This window comes from Rousettus aegyptiacus, unplaced genomic scaffold (genome assembly GCF_014176215.1).
Source record: "Rousettus aegyptiacus isolate mRouAeg1 unplaced genomic scaffold, mRouAeg1.p scaffold_m13_p_5, whole genome shotgun sequence".
Classification (NCBI taxonomy): Eukaryota; Metazoa; Chordata; class Mammalia; order Chiroptera; family Pteropodidae; genus Rousettus; species Rousettus aegyptiacus.
The window spans coordinates 74,992,421-75,019,574 of record NW_023416308.1 but is presented as its reverse complement, the minus strand read 5'-3'; the positions used below and the strand labels follow the sequence as shown (position 1 = coordinate 75,019,574).

The 27,154-nt window shown below is 48.9% G+C and overlaps 1 protein-coding gene across 1 annotated transcript; it reads left to right on the top strand.

The window, feature by feature from the left end:
- The first annotated feature begins 15,901 nt into the window (after positions 1–15,901).
- TPBGL (trophoblast glycoprotein like) lies at positions 15,902–17,969 on the top strand. Its single transcript, XM_016161452.2, has one exon. It carries the CDS (start codon positions 15,902–15,904, stop codon positions 17,069–17,071), a length of 1,170 nt encoding a protein of 389 aa, XP_016016938.1. The 3' UTR covers positions 17,072–17,969.
- The last annotated feature ends 9,185 nt before the right edge of the window (positions 17,970–27,154 follow it).

Sequence of the window (27,154 nt, the reverse complement as noted above, 5' to 3'; positions counted from 1 at the left end):
ACCTCAGGAAGACTCCAGACTATTCCTTGCCTCGGGAATGTTCCAATCAGATGAAAGAGGCAGTCCCTGTTTTACAGGAGCTCCCAGTGTGATGAAGAGACAAATGGGGAGAAAGTGGGGGCTGATGCTTACAAGAAGGAACGAGTTCCTTGACTCCTAAACCTTCTGCCCCAGGACTCCCACACCTCCCCACCCCAGCCTCCAGGTTGGACAGTCACTGTTGTGAACCCTCCTGCCCTCCAGGGTCCTCTGTTCCCTCCCTCCCCTACTTCCCCAAGCACAAGAAGGTTTCTTGTGCTCTGTGCATCTTCAGGTAAGTCACCGCCACACACATTCACACGCCTATGCACACATCTAAAGTGCTTCTCAGTTTCTTCCTGGGCAAATTGAGGGAGCTAGATAATCTTGAAGGTCTTCCAACCCAGTGGGGACATTCTGTGTCTCTTTAGCCTCTTCCCAGCTCCTCCCCCTTCCTCTCCCTTCTCAGCATCTTCACTGATCTACTCCCTCTTCTCCTTCCAGGTACATCTCTTCTTGCCAAGCCCTCACAATCTCCAGGCGGAGGTCCACTTTGGCTCCTGCAGTGGCCAAGCTGCTGCAGTAAGGGATGCAGTGGGGTAGAGTAGAGGCAGCCGGGGAGGGAAGAGGGCCCAGGCCAAGCCCGAGGTCAAGGAGGCTGGGCAGCCAGCCCTAACAGCCCAGGCCAAAGCTACCTCAGCCACTTCAGCTAAACTCTAGCAAGGCATCTACACTTAGGTGGCAGCTCCAGAACTGAGAGGCTCATGGGGGTGGGGAGAGTCTTCTAAGGTCAGCACAGTCTCCAGAAACCTCTCCAGAAGCCACAGAGAGTCCCAGCCCAAACCCTGGAGTTAGAGATAAGAGGAAATGACACTTCTTTCTCCCTAGGAGAGGTGACTCAGGTCCTGGAAAGCTAGCATCCAGGGCTGAGAGGGTCCCCAGAGAACACCTGCTGGATATAGGAATCTCCACCACAGGCCGTAGAGTCTCTGCCCACATGCCTTCCAGGGCAGGAAGCTCATTGCCTTCTACAGGAGCCCACTCCTTTGAGAGTTGGTTCATGCATCAATTATCAAACTGCCACCAATGCCTCCTCTGTGCCAAGACCTGTGCTGGGCTCTGGGGTTGCAGAGATGCATGTGGTCCCTGCCTTAAAGGTGCTCCCCGCCTACGGAGAGAGGCAGATACTGCCACTCACCACAATGGGGATGCCATGGGAGCCCAGAGGTGGCCCTGAGCCACCCCTGGGATGGGGCTTGGGGGTAGGGCAGTCAGAAACTTCTTCCCAGAGCAGACAATGGACCATGGGGGCCCTGAATAAGCAGGCAGTTTCGATTACTACCTAAGTGCTGACAAATTCCAGCTTTGCATCTCCAGCCCTGACACAGCTCTTGAACTCCATACTTAAATATCTAACTGGCCCTTCAATATCCCCACTTGGCTATATTGGCATCTCTAATTCATTAGGACCAAGGCCAAGTTCATCCTCTCTGCCCACCGTGTACTTGGTCTTTCCACTCTCAGTGAATGGTCTCATTATCCATTAGCCAGACACCCTGGAGCCATCCTTCCTCCTTGCCCTATATCCAGCCTGTCACCGAGCCCCAAACAACAAAGCCATCACTTCTCTCCACTGCCACACCACCACCCAGCCCAAACGCAAGAATCTTCCACCTGTAGTCCTTCAAGTTCTTATTTGCCTTCTTACACTCAGCCCCCTACAATCATGTAGTGATGGTGATCTTTCCAAAACGCAAGTAAAATGGTCACCTCTCTGCTTAAAAGCCTTCACTGGCTTCTCCTTGCCTTTGGAATAAAGGTTAAAATCCTGAACGAGAACTGCAAGGGCCAGCATAGCCTGCCCTTCGCAGACCTTGCCAGTTGTATCTTGGCAGTGCCCTTCTTCCATCTCGACCTTTTGTCTCCAGCCCACCTGGCTTTGTCCCCCACCTCAGAGACCTTTGTACATGTTAACCACTGTCTCCCCCATAGGAATAAGGACTTGGCCTGCCCTCCTTCCCTCTTCCATATGACTCCCAGGACATCTGTTCTTTGCATGTTCACTGACTTCGAACACCAGTCTCTGGCCCTTCTCACTTGAAGGAACAGCTGTGGGACACAGCAGGTGGTTTACAAAGTAACCAGCATGCTCAGAGCCTGTGGTTCCAGAACCTCCCAGCATTCTGAGAGGCACGTCCCTGATTCCAGCTCCCAAATGCCTTCCAGAACTCCTACTCCCATCTTGTTCTCTTCTTCCATTACCAGGCTGGGGGCTGAGAGTGGACAGTTGGCAAACCTCCCATCCCCTCAGCCTGGACTCTTCCAGAGCCTATAGTGGAGCCCAGAGATGAGGGCAGAAATGAAGTAGTCAGGCTAGTGCACTCCACCTGGACCCTCGACCCACATGTTCTCTGGGTTCCCGGACAAGCTAGCCATCCTCAGGCCTCAGGCCAGGAATCGTATCCTCTGTGCAGTTTGCTGGGAGTCCCGGTTTTCCCTGGGCTCCCATAGCACTCAGTATGTCCAGCACTGTCAAATTTGCCTATTGTATCAGTTTCTCTCCCAAGACCAGAACTTGGCTTAATCAGGGGCTGTGTGTTTTCATCTCTGCACCCCAAGTCTAGGTCAAGGGTGGTTTTAAAGGAGAAGCACAGTAAAACCTTGGCATTAGAATTCAGGACTAACATCACATAAATATACGGCTTTGTTTTCTTTTTTACATAAACTACTGTTCAGCTCTGTCTCCTTCCTTCTGAACTTTTTGTGAGAAGGTAAACCTAAGAGTCTGACCACTTCAGTTTTGATCTCAGCTTCACTCCTTACCAGCTGTGACCTTGAACAAATACTTAGCTTCTCAGGGCCTGTTTCTTCCCCTATAAAATGAGAACATCCTTCTCTAAGGGTTCTCATAATTAAATGAACTATCATATGCAAAGTGTATGGCATATGGATCCTGGTGACCACTACATTTTCTTCCTTTTCTTGCTCGAGAATTCTTTCCCCTCTCCCTTACTCCAATCTTTGAGCCCTGGTAAGGACTTGACATTGACCTCCACAAACTTGAACCTATGATTGTCACTTACAGATCAAGTCAATTCAGATCATTTCAAAACCCGATCTTGCCATCTGACACAGTCACTCTCCTGCCCAACAGATTTTGATACACGCACTTTACAATATGCCTCATCCAAGTCCTTCGAAAATACATCAGGCCAAGCAAGTCAGCTCGGAGGACTAAGCCCCAAGCAGTGCTCTAGTCTCCCCTCTAGGCTGCCATTGATCGATCCACTTATCGATTCTGCCCCACTGGCTGTCCAGGTAGCCAAGGACTCCCCTGGAGTATTGCTATTTGATCCCGCCCCCCATCTCACATTAAAAATACTTTGGGAGATGTTCCAAATGCCTTTTTGAAGTCAAGATTCGCAGGACTCGGATAGACCCCCTATCTGTCTGTTCTCCCAAAGGCACAGTCAGGGAGGCCTGGCTCGATTTCCTTAAGTAAACCCATGCTAGATCCTGGAGACCACTACATTTTCTTTCTTTTCATTTTTAATGACATAAATCAGTCTTTTCCTGCTGTCTTTATTAGTGCTGTTAAATCTGGAGAGAATTTTCAGTCCTCAGTGAAAGGTCTCACTTTAAAATGATCAGATTAACCTAGGCACTTGCCTCAACAGTTGGCTGTTGGTCGAAAATCGTTCAAAACAATTAAATGAGAACCTCTCTCTACCACAAGAAATTTGCTTTCTGAATGAAGAAAGGTTTTCTATAGGAAGAATAAATTTCTGTCCTGCTCTTTTGAGTCCTTATAAATGTGGAATAGTGAAATTCAAGTAATTGCTGTCTTCTTGTAATCTTGAGTCAAACATTCACTTGTTAAAAATATAACAACATTGTGTCTTAATAAAAGCTTAGCTGTATATTTTAAGACCAAGAATATAAGCTTGGCCGACTATGACTTTCAAAGTTTTGTAAGATTACTGAGAACACAAAAAGCTAGTACAAGAGGGAACATAATGAAATCCAGCAGGAATAATTTGTAATTAGAAAACACCGCGCAATTCTTCAGCCAGGGATAATGGTGAGCCATCTTAAAAACACATGTGTCCCATGCTGGGCACTGATGAGCCTCATCAGACACACTCCACTGACGTTTTTCACAATACCGAAGGGCCCCTAATTGCTAGTGGGTGCAGAAAGGCCAGCTTCTTTCTACTCCTCTCAGGAGATCATGATGATTAAGAGCAGGCCTGGAGCCAAACAGCCAGGGGTGGTATCCCAGCCAACCTCCTATTCACTCTGTGACCTTAGGCAAGTTACTTACCCCCTCCGCCTCTCAGTTTCCTCATCTTTAAAATCAGGAATGAGTATCACTACCTTTCAGGGTGGTGGTTATGAAGACTGAACCAGCTGCCATGGGAAGTCCGCCTGACCCAAAATGTTTCTCTCCTACTCCCTGGTTGCTACTGGGGTACAAATGGGCAGGACCAAAGAAGGGTCTCCTTCCCCCTCCCAATACTGCTGCCTCTCTCCTTTATTAGGGACACTTGGCCCCTGCCAGAAGATCCAGGCTGTGTGGAGGCGAACTGGGGCCACAGTGGCCCTGCCCTGAGGTCCGGGTGTCCTCTCCTCCTCAATGTCCCCAACCCCACACTGGACGATGCCTGGCCCTGGCCCAGCTGGCCTGCTGGTGATCTGCCCAGGCTAAGCGGGGGTGGCTCAGCTCCAGGAAGGGCTAAAGGTTCTTCATTTTGTTTTCTCTACAGCTTAACCATCTGGGGTGGGTGGAGGGGTAGGAGGAGTGGCAAAAAGGGGAGAAGAAATACACTGTTCCCATACTCCTTCTTTCCTTGCCTCCCCCGTGGACAGGCATAGGTTGTGTTCATTCCAGATTGTCCTCAGCCCCAGGAAAGCTCCCCCCAGGGGCCCCTTGCATGCCGTCTTAGGGGATGAGGGTGGTCTGCCTCTCCTTCTCTATAGCACACCCATTATTCTTCCATTTGCCCTCTCTTTTCATGTCCTTCTCTGGCTCAGCAAGTCCTGCCTGTTGAGTTCAACAGCTCTTCCCAGCCCTTGCCACATGCCTGTCCCTCCCTGGGCTGAGCACAAGGAGCAAGGAGACGATGCAGGCAGGGGCTCCGCCCTCCAAGCACTCATTTTATAACAACATGAGCACAGGCTGCAGAGCACACAGCCTGAGCTGGACTCTCCACTCGGCCGCTTTCAAGCTGTGACCTTGGGTCAACTACTTAACCTGAGTGTCCACTTCTTTATTTAAAAATGGGGGCCAAAGTACCTCCATTCCAGAGAATTAAATACAATCATATGTGTAAAGTTCACAACTCAGGGCACTGCATACAGAAGTTACTCAGTCAAGTCTGCCTGCCCTCTCTCCCCCCTCCCTCCTTCCTCTCTCCTTCTTTCCCTATAGCCAGCTCTCTCTTCCAGAGGAGAGGATCATAACGGAGTCTATGGTAGATGTAGAGCCCTCCCCCAGTGTGAGGAGGGGAATGAGCCAGGGTCAGATGGGCCTGTGTGGGGCCAATCTCTGTGCTGAGTGGTGTGGGGGTGCAGATGAGCCATGACTCCGCCTGCCAGGTGCTTCCCTTCAGAAGCAGACTCAGTCCTCTGACCTCCTTTTCTCTCTCCCAGTGGCTAATTAGGGCTGATTGTGGGCTCCTTTTTAGCCTTTCCTTTTCTGAACTTCCAACTGGCTTTTCTTTTCCTTCCCCAAGGCAAGGGTACAGATACACTGGCAGGGCCAAGCTGAAGCCCCACCTCAGCCAGGCCCGGCACTAAGGAATGGGTGAGAGCTGTTTATCCTGTGTGCCATGGGGGCTGCTGAGGCACAGAGTTTGGGATGGCCCCAACAGAAAACTACTTCTTGACTGCTCAGGCTGCTGTATGTCTGTCCTAAGGTTCCTGTCCTAAGTCCAGGAATATGCGATGCAGCCAATAATCAAAGTCCTGGTCAGTCGTCAGGATCTTCCTGCCCACCCAAAATTTCCAGAGAGTAGTGAGCTCAGAGATCCCCAGGGATCCCTACCTGAGGCTGAATGCTTTCTCTACCATTTTGAAACACAGTTGAGGAAATCTAGAGATCTAGAGCCTGACCCACTGGGGGAAACCAGCACTAGATCATCCTGGTAAATGGCCAGCATGAGGCTGGAAAGGAAGAGAGGCTCCAGGGTGGCAAAGAACCTCCTGTTCTTGAGGCCTCGGCTGGGGGCAATAGATGGTCTGTCTGCAAAGAGTAGAGCTGTGGGGGGCTCCTTCATGAACTGGGAGCTCTAGCACTCTAGTTGTAGGAAGTGAGTCAGCCACAAGTCCCAGGACCAGGGATTAACTGAGACCGAAGGTGGGACCCAAATATCTTCGATCTCTAAGAAAGGACTGACACCATAGTGAAATAGAGCTGCTCCAGCTGGGCAGAGGGAAGGAAGGCAACAGTGGCTGGAGCAAGGTAGGATTGCCACTTACAAAGAAGCACAGATCAATGGAAAGAGTAAGCAAGTCAGGGCGATGTCACGTAGGAATTCTGAGAAGCAGCAGAAAAGGAGACAAGAGGGTAGGGGCAGAGCAGTCATCAGGAAGTCTTCCTGGAAAAGAAGTGTCACTATGGAGGTCAGGAAATCTGGTGTCAAGATTCAGGAGGTGGCATCCTGGGTGCCAGGGCCTGTGCTGGAGTTACCTCTGCATTCTAGGTGGATGCTGGGGGTGTGATGCTGGAACTACTCAGGCCAAGGTGTCCTCCATGCTTCAGCTCCAGCGGGCAGGAGGCTGCCACATGTTCTCATCACGCCTTCTCACCTGGAGCCGGAGCCTGCTGGCTCCTCTGATAATGGCTTCCAGGTGTGTCCTCGGGCCCCTGGGGGAGACATCCTGAAGGACGTACTTCCTTCTACCCAAGTCCCACCCCTCTCTGATCACCTTCAGCTGCAGAATCTGGGCTGTCCTGGGACAGGTCACAGTGACTTGCACAATATCACTCAAGGTGGAAGAGGTATCGAAAGTCAGATTGCCTGCTTCTCTAATTGACTACTGAGCTCTGACTCCCCTCATTAACACCATTTCTGGCTCTTCAATACCTTCAGTGTGTGGGATCCGGGGGTAGCATGAAAGTTGTCTTATGGAATAAGATGACTGATAGCCTTCATCTCTTTAGGGAAAGGGGTTGGCCTGGTGTTTCCTTGTGAGACTGAGTGTTTCTGTGGCTGTGGGTCTCCATGACTGTGAGCCTATTTCTTTTTGTATGTCTGTAATGCTTTATATGTGTGTCTTTGCAACTATTTGTCTATTTCTAAGGCTATGTGTCCAAGTGCTTCTCTGCGTATTTCACAGCAAAGTTTCCTTGACCATAACAACAAATTCCATCAGCGTTTATTGTCTAATAAAAGAAAGTCCAATATTGCCCTTCCTGCTTTACCTCCCTAAGGCCCTAAGTTTCCATTCCATAGTTATTTCCAGCCTAAATGGGGAGAATCTGATTTATGCTCTGCGGGGGGTGACTTGGACTCAAGAAGATGAGAGGCTTGAGGCTGATGAACTGCAAAACAGCAGGGGTGTCAGAAATCACTTCTTTGTGGCTTGTAGCAGGCTCCCAGCTCCACGTACCTTGTATTCACTGCAGTGGCCCATCTTTTGGTATGCTATTCTCTTGGTCCAGGTGGATGCTCGAGTGAGTCTGTGCTGTTGGACCAGAACTTATATTGACCACCAGTTTTATTATCACTATCCTCACCACTCTTTCCTTCATCATCACCACCACCACCACCACCACCACCATTACCATTATCACCTCCTCTACTGACATCACCACCACCACCATCATTCCCATTTCTGTCACCATCAGCACCACGCCTAGTATATCACAGTCACTGTCACTATCAACACCACTGTTCCACTAGTAATGTCAAGGATTTCCAGTTACTTTTCAATAGCTGTTTCCCCTTCTTCCTCAGTAATAAGTACCACAACTTTTTGCTGGCACACTGCTTCCCAATTAAGAGTAGTATATTTCTCAGGCCTTTTGAGGCTAGTTAGATATAGCCACATAAGTGAAAGTATTGAATGAAATTATGGAAAGTACCCATAAAGGCAAATGGTATCCTTATTTACCCTTTCTCTCCATCTGCTACCTGATGTGATGGCGCGTCCTCCAGCAGCCTTTTTGTACCGCAGGAATTAGGACTACATACTAGAAAAGGCAGAGTGGGAAGACGGTAGGAGTGTTGCTTCCTCATGACTGTGGAGAAACCACTGAGACTCTAGACTGTTACATCTGGACCTTCCTATGAGAAAAAAATGAACTTCTATTTCTACATCATTTAAGAGAGTGTTGTTTGGGGCATTCTGATGCGTACGGCTGAACCTTAACTTGATTAGTATACATCACCACATATTAGTTTGCTTTTAAGTAGTCCAGGCCAATGATTTCTAATGAGAAATGGCAGGGGATGGGCAATGCGGGGGGAGAGGGAGATCGAATTCTGGAAGACTGAATGATTCCATGATTCCTACCCTTAGGAAGCAGCCATTCTGACGCAGACCGTGGCCAGGATGAAGACATTCAGCACCACGGACAGATCACAGAACACAGTAGTGAGGAGACAGGGCAGGAGAAAGTGAGAAGAGTTGTGGTGGTGGTGGTTTTCCTCAAGATATGTCCATTAACTCCAACTCTGTGTCAGGCATTGGGCCAGCAACTGGGATAAATACCAAGACACATTTCTACCAAGTCCACATTTCACTCCCAAGACCAGAGCAAGCAGATCAACATAAGAAAGCTTTCTAAAGCAGAAGGGATTGAGAAGCCAGCTGAGGTGGGGACAAGAAGACTGTGTGAAAGAATGGACAGAACACTGAAGAATAAGAGACCTGTGAGTAGGGGGGGGCTCCAGGTTGGAAGAAGGTGAGTAGGTCATATGGTCTATGAACTAAATGAGAGTATAGCACTAGGTGGGAGTTAAAGAAGTTCACAAGACCCTTCTGATCTTCAGATACTGAATCAAAAATTCCAGTTTCTGGCCCCAGGAACCTACAGATTGTAGAATCTGTGACTAAGATTCTACAATTCTAATCCTAAGGTGCTGAGTCAGTTATCTACTGCTATATAACCACCCTCTCACCCCCAGAACTTAATGATTTAAAATCACAACCATTTTATTTGTTCACAATTATGAGTCAGCAATTTGGGCTTGTGTCAGCTGGGTAGTTCTCCTGGTCTTATCTGGGATCACTCGGGCAGCCAGAATCAGCTGGAAGATCATGTGGGGAGCAGGTTGGTCTAGAGGGCTTCAGCTGGGATGGCTCATTTCTTTTCTCTTCTTCTGAGAGGTCTGCTTGGACTTCTACATATGGAGCTCTCAGGAGAGCAAGAGGAAGAGAGCCCTAATGCACAAGGACTTTTTAATCCTCTGAGAGGTCTGCTTGGACTTCTACATATGGAGCTCTCAGGAGAGCAAGAGGAAGAGAGCCCTAATGCACAAGGACTTTTTAATCCTCTGTCTGCATCACATTTGCTGATGTCTCAATAGCCAAAAGAATTCACATGGCCAAACCAAAGTCAGTATGGAAAGAATGGGACAGCATAAAAGTATGGGTACAGACAGGCAGGATTTATTGGGGAACATTCATTTGACAACCTATAGAGGATCTAAGTGTTTCATTCACCACTATTTATATTACCAGTACCATGAGCATCTTATGTTCTGATTCAAACAGATGATGGTTCTATGGCTGAGTCTGTGGTTCTTAGAATTCAATGCTTTGATTTCAAGATTCTATAATTCTAGACGTAGAAGGCTTGGCACAGCCCAGGAGGATTATGAGGATGATGCAAAGGAAGTCAAGCAAACTAAGGTCACTTCCAGATCTAAGCATGAACCTACCTGCCTCTCCATTCCCACCCTTTCCCCCAACTTCTTGCCTGGAGTAGAACAGTGACATGAGCACTAAGCTGGGAATCAGAAAAGGTATATCATTAATGTGAGTGATCCCAAGCATAGCCCTTTAATCTCCCAGTGTTCTCATATAGCCAACAGAGACATTAATCCCTGTCTTCCGAATGACACAGAACAGTGGTGAAGCTTGGAGGGCTGGGCCCACTAACTTCCATTATTAGGAGGTTAAACCCTGACACAGTATAGGAAGAAGGTTTTGCTCCCAACTATTCAAACAGCATCTACAGAGGCTGAGGCCCTGAGTTTTTAGAAAACTAAGATTTAAATAGGCTATTGCCCTTTGTCTGTCCTGATCTCTACTTAAGAAAGAAAGGAAGGAGGGGAGGAAAGAGGAGAGCAGGAAAGAAGAGGAAAAGAGTCCAACTCTGCCCCTTCCTCTTTCTCCTATCCATGCTTGCCCCTGACTCAACTGAGTTTACACTGGAATCCTGGGGCCAGATCCTACCTGGCCTTGAGCCTCAATCTGCTGCCCTTTAGCTTCCCCAAAAACAGAACTGTGAAAACAAACAGTAGCTCTATGAGAGGAGACTTATAACAAGGAAGCAATTCATGAAATTTTACAGCTAGAGGAACCAGTGGCAACCCACCAGCTGAACCACCATGAAGCACAAGTGAAGAAATAGAAGCCCGGAAAGGGACAGGGTCTTGCTCACAGTCACACAGCTGGCCAGCAGTAGACCAAGACAAAAAGCCAGATGTGGGGCACTCCCCTTTTCTAAAAATCTCAGTTTCCAATTTCAAACCAGGGATAAGAAACCCAGCCAGGGGCACCAGTTAGAAATTATAAAGCACTGTGTTAATGTAAAGAATCAGGTTTCCCCCCCATGGTCTGAGAGTCTGGGGGTGGTGGTAAGAGTGGGTTGGGGGATACTTATGACTTTCAGAGGACTCAACTAGCTCATTTTACTCTAGCCTTTCCCCAGAGGCCCAGGCCACAGAGTGGAGGAGGAAGGTATTAAATATCAGAGAGTTATTTAAAAGCCAGTTGTTCATCCCTCAGAAGCAGAGTGTGGCCTCTGCTGACTCAATGGAGAAAATGAATCTTGGGCCTATGGATTTTCCTGTGTCTAATGGAGGGGAGGGGTAGTGAGAAATGGGAACGGCAAAGCTTGCAGTGGAGTTTTCCCCTCCCACCAGTGCAGAAGCTACACAAATGGAGAACCTGGGACATTTCCCACTATCTAATGACTGAGCTCCATCATGTCAGCCCTGACCAGCTCCTCCTCCACTGCCTCAGAGAAAGGGGGAGCAGAGGGAAAGAGAGGTTGCGATGATAAAGGGATCCTGGATCACTGGCTGCTACATCAGACTTAGGAGAAACCCCAAACCATTCTACCACCACTTACTTTCTAGTTGGGATGGTGCCAAGTTCAAGGTCACACATTGAGAAGGTAGGGGCATCAACTTGGACAAATCACAGTATTACCTTCCTCTCCATGATCCCCATCCCTAAAAGACCAAGGGGCAAAGGACTCAAAAGCCTTCCAAAAGCATCTTGTCTTCATACATACCTTCTTTGCAGATAGGGAAACAGATCTGAAAAGACAGACTTGCCCAAGGACTTTAATAATGCAGACCCCTCTGGCAGACAAAATGAAGCTGGAGGTGGATGGCAGAGGGGCTACCCACTGTGTGACCTCAGGAAAGTCACCAAACCTATCCAGGCTCCCTACTAAGGCTCAGTGGAGCTTGCAGAGGGCAGGACTTTTGTGGGGGAGGAAAAGCCCAGTGGAGGAACTAAGTAGAGGAGACAGTGCCTTGGAAGGCTGAGAGGGGCTCTCAGGCCCAGTGTGATAATAAGTTCAAGAATTAGGGTCCAGAGTGGCTAACATGGGGGATTCTTAACCCAGCACACGGAAGATGATAACTTTGCTTGAGAGGCTAGGGGTGACTCACCTGCTGAATCCTAAGGAAACCCTGAGGACATTAGCTCTATGCCCACAAACTCCCTTGGGATCTGACCCAGTCACAGAGAGAAAGCCTAGGATGGGGAGGGCTGCGGCAAAGGAGAGGAGCAGGAAACCCGAGCTCCTATCAGGCTTGGGTCCAGTCAGCTGTGCAACCTTGGGGAAAAGCACTTAACCTTTCTGAGCGGCTGTCTCCTGGTGTAGTGTAAATGGGGGATCCTCACCTAGCCTGCCTCACAGGGATGAGAGGATCGAGCCAGAGATTGTTAAACCATTACACAGGAAATCAGTCCTGAGCCCTAGGTACTGACAGTCAGGGGACTCAGGGGAGCTCTAGCTCTCTAATCAGTAAATGAAATTCAAAGGAGAGAGAAGGAAACCATGAGACTTCCTGGAGGCAGCAGAACTCAAGCTGAGCCCTGTGGGGCAGTGGGCTGGACTGGAGAAACAGAGTCAAGGAACGAAAGCACTCCAGGTGGGACAAGCAATTTGAGCAAAGATACTTCCACTGGATGTCTCAAAGGATAAACACACAGCCTCACATGCAATTGAACATATGTTTATTGAACACCTACTATATGCTGAACATTGACGACCCTAAGATAGAAGGGGCTGGTCCTTCTGAGTACAGAGATTTCCCCAGGCTCAAAGGCTTGGCTCCAGGGGAACTTGGACAGAAACAGGGATACCTGCACAAAGAGAGGATGGTGGTGAGGAGGCCAGGTAGATGCATAGAGAGAGACAGCAAGTGTCAATTCACTCCTTTTACTACCTACCATGAATTGGGGAGAGAGGAAGATAGAACAGAGCAAAATGACATGGGAGATAATTAGTCCCAGAAATGGGCAATGCCTCCTCCAGAGTCACATGGCCGCATGGCAGGATAGGTGCTAAGGTCCCCAGACCCTAGATGATATGGCTTTTCTTGTTTTGAAGCACTTTTCACTCACTTTATCACAACAGCTTTAGAGGACTAGGAAGGATAGGAATTCAGAAGCCCACATACTTTCCAGAAGTAAAAGCTGACCGCCCAGAGGTGATGAAAGTTCCGAGGTCACACCAGACTCACCCTAGCATCTAATCTTGGCCTTAGCTTGCTGGGATCAGGATGAGATTTCCCTGTGGCACTTGACCCTCTCAGATACAGCCACTACCTTGGACAAAGCCCTGGGCAAGAACCTTAGGAACATGTTTCCAGCAAAGCCCTGCCAACCACCGGCTTTGGGGCAAGGCCCTGGCCCTCTGGCCTCAGTTTCCCCATTATAAAACATGATCATTTCCTTGTGCTCAGGTACCTAATGGTTCTAGATTCTCTTTGGGTCTTCTTTCCCCAATTAAGGTGTCTAGCACCCCCTAATCGAGGCTGCCTACTGCTCTGCATGCCTTTCCCAGGGGGCCATCAGCCAACCACGAACCAGTCACCACTGCCTTGGGAGCTGGACTGTGATTCCTCACAGGCTGGAGGCAAAAGGGGCTCTATGCATGATTGGCCATGCCTGAACGGATGTATGTGTGAGGTTGTCTACATGTGAGTACACAGACTCCAGGCAAAGCAGTCAGTGGGACAGGGAAGCAGATGCCTTTTCTTTCATTCATTCATTCATTCATTCATCCATTCATCCATTCATCCATTCATCTACAAACATCTACTGTACATCTTGTGCTAGTCCCTACACCGGAAGCATGACAGTGAAGAAGAGCCAGTGTCTCCCTCTGGGAAAGATGTCAGAGCTAGGGCTTGGAGCTGATGTGAGCCAGAGTTGGGAGGAGTACAAGAGCTGAGGACCCAGCCCTAATGGTATCTATCTGAGCACTTGTGCCCATATATGAAAAGACATCATAGCTTGTTACCTCCACAGACCAAGAGCATAGTGCAGGGCAGGAGTGGACTCAGAATGTGTTGGCCAATTTCTGGATGCACATGCTGCATGCATACGTCTATGAGCTTGCCCCTCTGAGAATGCACCCAGGAACCTGCATGGGCCCAGAAATATGAATTTTCAAGTATGAATGTGCTTATGAATCCATGGATACATACAAAGATGCATTTAAAGCTATGTTCATATATGCACATGTATGAATGAAACTACATGTACTTGCATTAGGCACATATGAGCCTGCCTGGAACTCTGCACATGCTTGTGCAAGCCTTACTATTCATAAATGCGTACACCCAAGTGAGCATGAGTCTGTGTACTCACATGTAGACAACCTCACACATACATCCGTTCAGGCATGGCCAATCATGTGCAACTTACTGTTCTCATATGCCAACCTAGGAGCGATGATGGGGATAGGGGATTGAGAGGGGAGGGGAGGGCCAGCCTACCTCCCACCCCTAGGATCAACAGCCCTAATACTTAACATTGGTCCTTGCCCAAGACCAAGTCACCACAGGGTCTACCTCTTCTCCTTAAGTGGTATTGATCTATTGATCGATCTGTTAAATATAACCTTAGGGAAGGAGTCAAATCAACAACTGTCACTAATTCAGGAAAAAGAGACTGACTGATTCTTAGGTGGGGGGAGCCTCTATCCCGACCAGCTCTGCTGATACCAGAATGGCCTACTGGATCAAGTGTCAGCCTAAATAATTCATGCCAAGGCCTGGAGTGCTCCCTTCTCAGGAGCTCATCTCTTTAAATCAGGTCTGGAGCTTCCCAGTTCTGCCAAAAAAAAAAAAAAAAATCCAAAACAAAACAAACCTATAAACAACTCACTCAGCCCTGGCCCTCTCTGGGACCCCCTCCCCCATGCTGCAAAATCTGATCCTGTTCTTCCAACCACTGGAGCCCCAAACCCTTCCCCCAATTCAGCATTTACTTTGGAGGGAAGGAGGGGCAGTTTATGGCGTCCAACCCCAGAGTCCTAAGACCCAGTAGGACAGTCTAGACGGGTGCCTGGGCGCTGGGGCAGGGAGGGGATAGCAAAGAGCTGAATCACCACACCCACCGGTCCGACAGCCTGGGAGAGTGCTTGGGGGAGGAGTCCAGGCTGGTGGAGGAAAGATGAAAGAACTCTAGGCAAAGCAGTCAGTGAGTTGTGGGGGGAAGAGGGGAGCGGAGGGAAAGAAGGAGGGGGCGTTGCTGACTTCCGGGGGTGGGGTCGGGATGGGGTCGAGAAAACGCTGGTCCTACGGTACTTGCAATGGTAGTACCCTAGCCAGGACTAATGTAACCAGGGTCGCAGCTAGGGGGCCGAGGCTGGGGATTTTCCAGTCTCTCCTAGCACAGCCAGAGCTCTTCTCGATCATAGAGATTAGGATGTTAGGATGAGACTGAAAAATGAGTATCTTTCTCAACCCACCCCTCATCCTGTCTGCGCTTGTCAAGAGAACGCTGAAGTCCTCCCCCAAATTCTTGTTCCATGGTGCTGACCCACCTGCCAGCTTTCCCCAGTCCCGCCCCGCCCCACACGTGCGAGAGAGAGAGAGAGAGACAGAGAGAGAGAGAGAGAGAGAGAGAGAGAGAGAGAGAGAGAGAGAGAGAGAGGAGGAAGGAACCACCTTAAACATGGGAGGTGGGGAAGACGAGGGGGCAGCAATTCAGAACCTCGGAGAGCCAAACTTCTCGGCACCCCCGGAGCCCGAGAGTGGGTAAGAGAAAACGCAGCAGCCGAGAGCCCAGATTCTCGGGAGCCTCCCACCCCGCCTCTCGGCGAGGAGGGCTCAGAGACTCAGTTGGGGGCGGAGGAGGAGGCCGGGAGGCAGGGAGGGGGGAGGCAAACCCTGCCCACTCGGCTCCGAGCCCGGGATCGCCGCGGGAGTCGGAGGCCAGTGCGCAGGGCGAGTAGGGCACCGGGGGCGGGGGGCTCCGCTCCCCGCCTGACCCCTTTCGCACCAGCCAGGAAAGTGAAGGCTGCACGGACTTTAGAGCCCGCAGACGGACCGACCGCGACTGCCAGCCTCTCGGGGTCAAGGACTTGCCCCACCAGCCCCCCCTCCCCTGCCCCCCAGGCGCTCCGAACTCACTGGTGAGCGCAGCAGCCCGGGCGCTGAATGCGGGGGCAGCCGCGATGGCCCCGCGCGCGGGACAGCTGGAGCCAAGGGGGCCACTGCTATCGGGGCTGCTGCTCGTGGCGGCGGTACTGAGCCAGCCCGCCGCTCCCTGTCCCTTCCAGTGTTACTGCTTCGGCGGCCCCAAGCTGCTGTTGCGCTGCGCGTCGGGCGCCGAGCTCCGGCAGCCGCCGCGGGACGTGCCTCCTGACGCGCGCAACCTCACCATCGTGGGCGCCAACCTGACGGTGCTGCGCGCGGCCGCATTCGCCGGCGGGGACGCGGACGGGGAGCAATCGGCCGCTGGTGGCGTGCGCCTGCCGCTCCTGACTGCGCTGCGCCTCACGCACAACAACATCGAAGTGGTGGAGGACGGCGCCTTCGACGGGCTGCCCAGCCTCGCGGCGCTAGACCTGAGCCACAACCCGCTGCGCGCCCTGGGCGGCGGCGCCTTCCGCGGGCTGCCGGAGCTGCGCTCTCTGCAGCTCAACCACGCACTTGCGCGGGGAGGCCCCGCGCTGCTGGCCGCACTGGACGCCGCGCTCGACCCACTTGACGAGCTGCGCCTCCTGGGCCTGGCGGGCAATGCGCTGAGCCGCCTGCCCCTTGCCGCGCTGCGTCGGCCGCGCCTCGAGCAGCTGGACGCGCGCCTCAACGCGCTGGCCGGCCTGGGCCCCGACGAGCTGCGCGCACTCGAGCGCGATGGCGGCCTGCCCGCGCCGCGCCTGCTGCTCTCCGACAACCCCTTGCGCTGCGGCTGCGCCGCACGCCCCCTGCTGGCGTGGCTGCGCAACGCCACGGAGCGCGTCCCCGACGCGCGGCGCCTAAGATGCGCCGCTCCGCGGGCGCTGCACGACCGGCCTTTCCTGGACTTGGACGAGGCGCGGCTGCGCTGCGCAGACCGCGACGCCGACGGTCGCGGGGAAGAAGTGGAACTCGCCGGCCCAGAGCTGGAAGCCTCTTATGTCTTCTTCGGGCTGGTGCTGGCACTTATCGGCCTCATCTTCCTAATGGTGCTCTACCTAAACCGCCGCGGGATCCAGCGCTGGATGCGCAACTTGCGCGAGGCTTGCCGGGACCAGATGGAGGGCTACCACTACCGCTACGAGCAGGACGCTGACCCGCGCCGCGTGCCCGCCGCGGCAGCCCCTTCCGGCTCCCGCGCCACTTCCCCGAGCTCGGGCCTCTGAGCTTCGCTTATTGGGGGTCGAGGGTGCCCCTGCCAGCTTACGACCTTACTGGGCCCGTCTGCCCTGGAGCCGTGGATATGAGACACCCGCAAGCTTGGGGGCTTTTGAGACATGCCGCTGATCACCCCGATACCTTTGGATTATGGCATTGCCACCCACACACCCAGAGGCCCCAAGCTGTATCCCTTTCTTCTCAGCTGCTGAAAGCTCTCACTTTCAATCCCTTCTGATTCCGGAAACCCTACCCACCCATCCTAGGCTCTGGCGCATCCCTCAGGAACCACCAAAAGGCCCCTCCTCCTTTCAAGGCTCACCCAGAGACCCTATCCTAAAATCCAAAAGCCTTGAGACTGCCTCCACCAGCCTGTGCTTTGAGCCCTGACTTCCCAGAGGGAAACATCATCCTAGACTTCATGGACCCCATTTCCGGCTTGGAGCCCTCAGCTCCCTTCCTAGAACTCGGGCCCTCATATCCCATTCTGGTCTCAGAAGCAGAGCACTACCATGAGGTTTCTGTGAACTTTGATTCTTTTTTCTCATCCCAGGGCTCTGAGCCCTCCATCCTGCATAGAGACCCACATCCAGAGGCCTCTGAGGGTTGGACACCCTCCCGCAATCTGAGGATGTATTTCATACCACCTACTATGCCAGCTCTGGCTCAGGCCCCTCCCTTTCTTGACGAAGGCTTGGGGCTCAGCTTCATGGGTTTCTCCCATCCCAGGGACAGGCACACCCCATTATAGCCTTAGTGCAGAGCCAATCCTCAGCCTTTCCCCCCTGGGACTCTGATCCCCATCTCAAACTCTTGTCCCCAGTCTCAAACCCTCAGCTCTTTACCCTGGCCTGAGTTTCATTCCCCTGCCCAAGTGTTAAGCTCTCGACTCCCCCTACATCCATAACTTGCACTCACTACCCACATCCTCCACTCATTGGGTCGGAGTCCAGTGAGGAATCTATCCCTGGGATGTGCCCACTCCTTTAATGCTTAGGATGAGTTCTCCAGCTCTGCAAGACAGGTGCAGGTGCCACACATCCCCAATCACACTGGCAGGTCCCCGTGGGGAAGGGAGAGTCCTGGGGGTGTGAAGTCGGACCTCGAAACCAGAGTCACCTGTCCATCATGGCCCCAAAGAGGGGTAAGGGAGGGGACTCAGGGCTGGGAACTGCTGCCCACGTGCTTTTTCCCACCCATGTGACTTTCTCCCCTAAGGATTCCTTGCTGCCTGCTCCCCGCCCCCAATTGCCTTCTGGAAGAGGAAGGAGGTCTAGCCTCCTGTTTCAGGCACAAGCTCTCATATTCAGGGTCAGCCTCAGCACCCTGCCTTCTGCATGATCCCAAAGCACAATTGGTGAGTGGGGAGGGGGCCGCCTCTCCCTGACTCCCACTCCCTTGGTCAGGCAGAATGGCTGGCCTGTGCTGCCTCTGCACACAGGAAGTCACCCTCCTTCAACATACTAGCTTGAGGCCTGCCTTCCTACCCCTACCCAAAACATCTGGAAGTCCCTTGGGCAGTTTTCTATAAAGTCTACAATAATCTTCGATACTCTACTCTTGTAAGTGGTACCATGTCATTCCTGCTGATTTTGGGGCATTGAGGAGGGGTGGTGGTGGAAGGGGACACTTTGGAGGGCATTTTAGACTGCCTTGTGGTGAGGCAGTGACTCTTGGTGTCTTCTCCCAGACCGTGTGAAAAGAAATGGGCTTTGACTGCACACAGTAGGATTGCAGCTAGACACATAGACATTGGGACGGCATTGCTCTTCAAACCAGTCTGCTTTTTATCCTCTGAGATATGGTTATCTATAGCCAGGGTGAGACCCTCCACTTCTTATGCATCCTCTTACCCTTCCATTCCTCTTTGTGGTGGTGGGGATGGGGGTTGGGGGGGGGGGGAGATGCAATTGGACTGACAAATGCTAGCATCAGACGAGGCTGCCAGGGAGGAAATCCAGCCACAGAAAATCGAGGCGGTTAATTCAGACAGGAAAGAGAAGGGTTCATTATTTGCTGCTTTGGCATCATCCCCTCTGATGAATTACCTGATATTCCCTTATGTCATTTCTTACCCCATGCTCTCCTGGCCAGAGGGGTAAGAACTGTCTCTTTGGTATATGAGAGGCTGAGAAGAGAAGCAGCCTAGAGGTAAGGGTGTGAATAAAATGTCCACTTGAGATATGTGGAGCAAGGATGCAGGTGGTTTTGGGCCAGTAGGGCCAGGGTTAGAGGCTTATCTCCTGCCTTAAGGTTCCCATGCTGGGTTATTTTGCATTCAAATTCTCAGAGCTCTAGAATCACATGGCAGAAGTCCAGAATTCTGGCATTTTAGAATCTTAGTACCACATAACCCTATAACTTGTGCTTCCTAAACACTGAGAAGAATCTCAGAGGTAATGTGAAAACCATGTCCTAAGCTACCTCAACAAGGAGCACCTCATCAAGGGAGCATCCCTTTCAGAGCCAGAGGAATATGCCTGTGACTGCCTGGCAGTCCCAGCTTTGCCTTGGGGTCAAGAGTGCACCCAGGAACAGCTCTATATAGAGTTGGAGACCGGAGACAGCGTGTGAGTCCTTGTCTCCTCCCAGCAAATTCCCTACCCCTTCTCCTTGTCATTCCTCATGAGACGGGCTAAAAGTCTCTTGAAATTCTCTTGAAATTCTCTTGAAGGTCAACAACCTTCAAAGGGTGCTCTGCCAATCCTCCAAGACAAAATAGTGATTGTATCTCTAACAGAGCACTGTCCCTAATAGGTCAGCTCCCCAGTCCCAAAGACATGCCCTCAGATAATGTAGGCAAAGACTGCAATAAAGCTGAAGACTGCAATAAAGCTAAAGTCCTGGCAAATAAAATGTGCTATTAGCTGTGGGTTCAATGTCAACAAAAATCTTTGAGGGTTTTATATGAGAGCTGCTACTAAGCTAAGTGTCAAGTCAATAGTTGTCAAAAATCCACTGATTGAGTGCCTAATGTATGCCAGTTGATATTTAACTTTAGTGCCCATTAAATATTATCTCTGGGTTGCCACCCTTCTTGCAGCCTATCAGTGGCCTTTGGCCTTATGGACTATCAAAAGGTCCCCGGGGCCCCCAGTCTTGCCTCCTCTGCAAATCCAGCCATTCATTCAGCCTTTACTGAATATAACTTTTCCAGTTTCAGAGAAACTAATGACTCAGAGGAGGAGTCACATTTAACCAAAGTCAAGAGAAAAGGAATCCCAAGAAACTGAAAACTCAGAGTAAGGACCCCTGACACAAACTAAGGAGACTTCTTAGAGGAGGTCACATTTGAATGGGGTTTAAAGGATTAGTAGGAGTTTGCAGAACAGAGAAAGATCGGAAGTATCAGCTTGTGCAAAGGCCTGGAGGCAGGAAGAGAATTTGAGAAGACCATTCATGACTGGGGGTAGGTAGGAGGATGTATGTGGGTAAGAAGGTCTGCATTCCTCACATTCTCCACTGGGAAGCACTAGAGGGACCTGGGCCCTAGGAGGAGACATCGGGAAAGTGGAGATGTGTGGGGCAGGAATGCTACATGAGGCTTCTTATTCCTTCCTTTTTTCCCATCTTTTTTGTACCAGGCCTCATGCTGGGCACTGGAGATATAGAGAGGAATCAACTAAGCCACGGCCACGGGAGGCCAGAGGGGCAGGATGATAAGGGAAAGGGCCACTGGAGGAACCCAGAAGAGACTCTGCAGGAAAAAGTGAGCTAGAGGGAACCGACTGGCCCTCTCCTGAGACCCTGATGCCACCCACCCACTCCAGATCCTCTCTCAGCCTCCCCTTACAATCATATGCTGTGAATGCTGCTGGGAGTCTGAGGTGGGCAGGGGACAGCAAGAGCCAAGTGCCAGCAGAAAAAAACGCCATCCAGGGCGTCCCTTTAGAGAGCAGGAGAGAGAGTGCGTGTAACTGTCAGAAATGTGATAGACATGAAACTAGCTATGCACTTTGAAATAGATGTCAGACTTCCCAGGGTTCTGTGACCCTGCAAAACCTGTGAAATTTCCTCTCAAAAACAAAGGGAAGCCATGATCGTTATCTCCTTGAGAAGTTTGTCTCCACTGACCCCTTTCCTCCCCATGCCCCTCAGGTCATGGGTACAAAAGGCCCCGCTAGAATCCAGAGAACAGAGTTGTATTCTGAGCTCAGCATGACTTACCATATCATTTGATCCTTAGTCAGAAATACCAGTTGAACCCCTACTGTGTGCTGGGTGCTAGGGATTCAGCAGTGAACATGGCAGAGCCAAATCCTGCCCTAGTCTGACACTGAGCTTGGACATACCTGCCCTCTCTGGCTCCGGGTCCCTTCTGTCCAGGCTGGGGCTGGACTTATGACCTCCAGAGGCGCTGCCTGCTCTCACCGAAGTCCATCTCCTTCTTCATTAAGTCTCTGCCTGGCAGACTCATGACCCTAATTTATGGGCATGGCCTTTCCCAGACTGGGAGAAGTGACCAGGGAAGTTAATATTCCTGGGGTAATGCACTTTGCTGCCTTCAGAGTCCCCTCCTCCAACCCTCTCCCTCACCGCCCCCACCCTCAGTGCTGCCTCAGGGCCGTTTACTCTGGATGGCCAGTCCCATTCAGAACATCTCAACTAACCCTTCATTGTACTGGTAGGGAAACTGAGGCCCAGAGAGTACAGGAGTCCTCCAGGTCACACAGGGTGTCAGAAGCAGAGCAGAGTCAGAGCCCAGGATGCCTTTAGGGCTATCCCTGCCCTGATCTGACTTCCTACATCCTCACTCTGTGTCTCCGCCCCTGCGGACATTGTCTCCTGGCAGCCAGACCCAAGCCTGTGGTGGCCTGGAGATGAAAAAAGAATGAGAAAAAGGAAAGGGTGGGGAAGACTCTTCAGCCTCCATTAGCAACTTCCAGCAGGTCTCAGAAACCTGCTCCAGCCTCCTACAAGCAGAAACTCTGCTGGAGGATCCTTTTCGATGCAACAGTCATCTCTCCCCCTTCCTGAGAAGAGAAAGAGCTTTGTTCTGGACCTCCCAGCTCTGAAATTTCAGGCATGAAACTCATTCTTCTGAGCCTCTCCTCTCCACTGAGCTCCAGCTGAGGTAGACCAGTTCCTGCTCCTGTTCTCAGTAAAGACAGGGTCACTATGAAAATGGAACACAGGGTGACCACCTAAACTAGGAAGCTTTGGAGAGTGAAAGAGACCACTATTAATAATTACATGGGAACAAGAATGAGCCTTGGGCTCCAGTGACTTTTGACAAAACCTGGAGGGGAAAGAAAAAGTGCTAGACTGCTAGACTAGCTAGTCTGCTGGCAATGTATAACTAACACTCCCCACCCTTGATCCTGTCCTCCAGCCACACAGAACTACTCAGATTTTAGTAACTGAGCCCAACTATTCCAAGCCCCATACCTTTGCTCTCACAGTACTCTCTGCCTAGGACGCCTTCCCCACACCAAGAATCCCCTCTGCTTTCCTGACCTCACTCTCTTCCTCCTATCACTGTACCCCTAGACATTTATTTGTACTGATTAGTTTTCTTGCCCATTGTCAGCACTAGACCAGAAGCTCCCCCTTGGAGCCCAGTTCCCTTTCGGGTCCTCAGATCTCTTGCACAGAGATTTGGGAGCACTGCCCTTGCTCCACAGAAATCCACATCACAGGAGGAAAAGCATCACGCAGGGCTCATGGCCTCCCTCTGCTGCACATCAGATGCCCACGCCCTTTGACTCTCACAATCTCCCTCTCACTTCATTGAACTGAGGTTGCATTTACATACGATGCCTTCAGGGCCAGCTCCTTGTTGCCGTTCAATCAAGTGAGAAAACAGAAAGAAAATGCAGCTTTAGAACATGTAATAACACAAACATAATTTAGCCTTAGCTTCTTGACTTTGACTTTTTAATACAATTATAGCTTTCTGGCCCTCTGTTTGGAATATTCGTCCAGCATCTTATCTGAGCAACATGCGCTCCTGGCTCGGCCTTGGTTCCTTGCCCCCAGGAAACTGCAGCGACATCTGTTGGCCGAGTTGTGTCAAAACGGAACTCATTTTAATTTTTCATACATTCGCCATCTTCTGGTAAAAGATGGAAAAGCTCCTTCTTTCATTTAATCACGATCCATTTGACAAGTATTTTATTAAGTGCCCACTGTGTGCTGAGCACTGGGTACAAGCTGAGGATACTGTATTGAAGGAAAATGACAAGGCATATGCCTTTATCAAATAAAAATAGTAATAACGAACACTTCTATTTGCTTACTATGTGCCAAGGATTGTTCTAGGCACTTAAGACATGTTAACTCATTTTAGCCTGATGACAATTCTATGAAGTAGGTATAATAATTATTATATTATATTACAATTATTATATTATATAATGTTATATAAGGTACACAAATATGATTTGTCAAGGTCACTCTCGCTAATAAGGGGCCAAGTTAAGCTTAGAACCCAGAGCCATGTGCTTAGACTATAAACAAGTAGATAAGCAAGATACTTCTTAGGAGAGAAATAAACAGAGCCATATAAAAGCAATGGGGAAGGGTATCCTTTAAATGGGGTCATCAGGCAGACTCCCACTGAGAAGGTAGCTTACCCTGAAGAATGGGAAGGAATGTGCTTTGTAAAGAGCCCACGAAAGATTGACCCAGGCAGAAGAAACAGCAAATGCAGTTTCTTCTTTAAAACGGAATGCTCAGATATCTGATGGGAGGCTAGATCTGGTCACTCTACCCCTAAATACCTCACTAATCCATACTTTTTCTGCTTCCCTACCTTGTCCCAGCCTCTGCATCTCTCAACTGGATGGATCCCTGCCCCAGCTTCCTCTCTGGTTCCCTGCCTCCAGCCTCCCCCTCTGGTCCATCCTCCACGATGCAGCCAGAGCGATCCTACAAATGCATGAGTCCCATCACTCTCACTGTCCTGTTTAAAAACTGTCCCACTATCTTCACGGTAAAAACCGAGCTCTTTGGTCTCATTATCTGTAACCTCCCTCCCATCTCCTTCCAGCTCTTCATGCTAGCCACACCGAAGTCCTTACAATTCCCTGAAGGTCCCAGGATGTCTTGCCCCACTAGGCTTCCCATATGCCATCCATTTTACCTGGAATGCCCTCTCCTCATCTACCTACCTCATTCTCATTCTTCAAAACTCAGCTGAAACAATTCCTCCTCCAGGAAGCCTGCCTTCTTCCCCATCTCACCCACCCCAGCTGAACGTGATGCCTTCTCCCTGGTGCTCCCATGGCATGCATGAGTACACATCGCCCCCCATCTCCAGTATCCCTAAACAGCAATTCAGAACCTTTGTTGTCATGCCTTATCTTCATGAATCTGTGAAAGCCTTAAAGGAAGGGATTATCTTATTTATCTTCAGGGCCCAGCATAAGCTCCAGCAAACGGTATATGCCCAGTAAATATTGTTTGCAACTTGTAAGCTATAAATTTTTAGTTTCTTTTTTGCCCCCTCTTTTTTTGCTTTCTTATTGATACATATTTGCATAGAGTAAAATCTTTTTGGCATACAATTGATTTGGACAATCAAGATATGGAAAAGTTCCATTACCTGTCCAAAGTCCCTCCTGCTGCCCTTTTGTAACCAACTTCCCTCAACCCCAGCCACTAGCAACTAATGGTCTGTTTTCTGTTCCCATAGTTTTGCATTTTCCAGAATGTCATATTAATAGAATCATGCATATTTGTCCTTTAAAGTCAGGCTTCTTTCACTAAGCACAATGCATTTGAGATTCATCCATGTTGTTGTAGATATTGCTACTTTGTTCATTTTTATTGCTGAGTAGTATTTCATTGTGTCGCTTCAAATAGTTTATCCATTCACACCAGCTGAAGAACATTTGAGTTGTTTTCAGTTTTTGACAATTATGAATACAACCATTATTAACATTCAGGTACAAGTTTTTGTATGAATGCAACTTTTCATTTCTTTTGAAAGTGGAACTACTAAGACTTACAGTATGTTTAAAGTTGTAAGAAACTGCCAAACTGTTTTCCAAAGTGTCTGTACCACAGCACAGGGAATATAGTCGATAATATTTTAATAATTATGTATAGTGTCAGTTGGGTACTAGACTTGTCAGGGTGATAACTTAATAAGATGTATAAATATCTAATCACAATGTTGTACACCTGAAACTAATATAATATTGCAGGTCAACTGTAATTGATCCACACGGGAGATTTGGCCTGCTTCATTTCCGACCTGGACCAGTTCACCCCTCCTTAGGCAATCTGGTAGTTCCCCGCTCCCAGGAGGTCACCATATTGATGCTGAACTTAGTGCAGACACCCGATCGGCATAGCGCACTACAACCCACAACTCCTGGGCTCAAGCAATTCTCTTGCCTCAGCCTCCTGATTAACAGGGAGTACAGGTGTGTGCCACCGCCCCTGGCGGTCAACTGTAATTGAAAAATAAATTTTTCTGTATCATTTTGCATTTCCACCAGCAGTGTATGAGTTCCTCCACATCCTCACCAGCTCTATTTATGGAAAAGACAATAATTAGAATGCCTTTGCACCTTTTTGGAAAATCGATTGACAGTATATGTGCAAGTCTATTTCTGGTTTCTGGATTTTGTTTCACTCATACAGGTATCTATTTTTTCACCACTACCACACTGTCTTGACTACTATAGCTTCATAGTCTTGAGATCGGGTTGTGGAGAACTCCAATTTTGTACCTTTTAAAAATTGCTTAGTTACTCTAGTTGCTTTATCTTTTAATATAAATTTTAGAATCAGCTTGTCTACCTAGGAAAAACATCCTGCAGAAAACTTGATTTGGATTTCACTGAATCTATAGTCAGTTCAGAGAGGATTGGTATATTAACAATATTGAATCTTCTAATCCACGAACATAGTACATGTCTTAGTTTGTTTAAGTTCTCTTTGATTTCTTTCATCAACATTTTGTGCTTTAGAGATGGGCACAGGGATTATGCACATATTTTGTATATTTTGTTACATTTATACATAAATAGGTTTAGTTTTGTGCTATTTTAGATGGTATTATCTTTTTATTTGGCATTATCTTTTAAATTTCAATTTCTAGTTGTTTGATATTACTATACAGAAGTACAATTGATTTTTATGTATTGATCGTGTATATTGTAATTTATGTAAACTCACTTATTAGCTTTTTTTTTGTAGATTTCTTGGGATTTTCTACATAAATAATCATGCCATCTGTGAATAGAGACCATTTTATTTCTTCCCTTATAATTTGGAAGTCTTTTATATCTTTTTCTTGCCCTACTTCACTAGCTAGGACCTCCTGAGCACTAGGGAGGTCTTAAATGGTAGAGAATAATCATCTTTGCCTTGGAGGAAAAACATTCAGTCTTTCACCATTAAGTATGGTGTTAACCGTGGATGTTTTGTAGATGCTCATTGTAATTTAAGAAAGTTTAGTGTTTTTTTCTTTACAAATAGATATTTAATTTTGTCAAATACCATTTCTTCATCTATTGAATAATTCAGCTACATTCAGTAAATTATTTTTCATTTTCATTTAATTCACAGTATTTTATAATTTTCCTTGTGATTTTCTCTTTGACCCATTTAGAAATGTGTTGCTTAATTTTCCAGTATATGTGAATTTTCCAGATACCTTTCTGTTTCTAGTTTAATTCTGTTATTGTCAGAAAAGATATTTCTTGGTGAATGTTCCATGTGCACTTGAAAAGAATGCATATTTTATAGTTTTGAGGTGAAATGTTCTATTAATGTCAACTAGACCAAGTTAATAGCGTCGTTCAAGTCTTCTACATTCTTACTCACTTTCTGTCTTCTGGCTCTGGAAGTGTTGTGGGTTTGTATATTTCTCCTTTCAGTTCTATCAAGTTTTGCTTTGAATATTTGGAAACACCATTACTAGATGCATATACATTTAGACTTGTTATATTTCCTTGGTATGTCCACACTTTTATTTTTTATATTATGTCTCTCTTTATCCCTGGTAGCAGTCGTTGTTCTGAACTCTACCTTGTCTAATATTAATATAGCCACTGCAGTTTTCCTTTTTATGATTACCTGCACAGCTATCCATTATTTTATTTTATTTTTTACTTTTAATTTATCTTTGTCTTTAT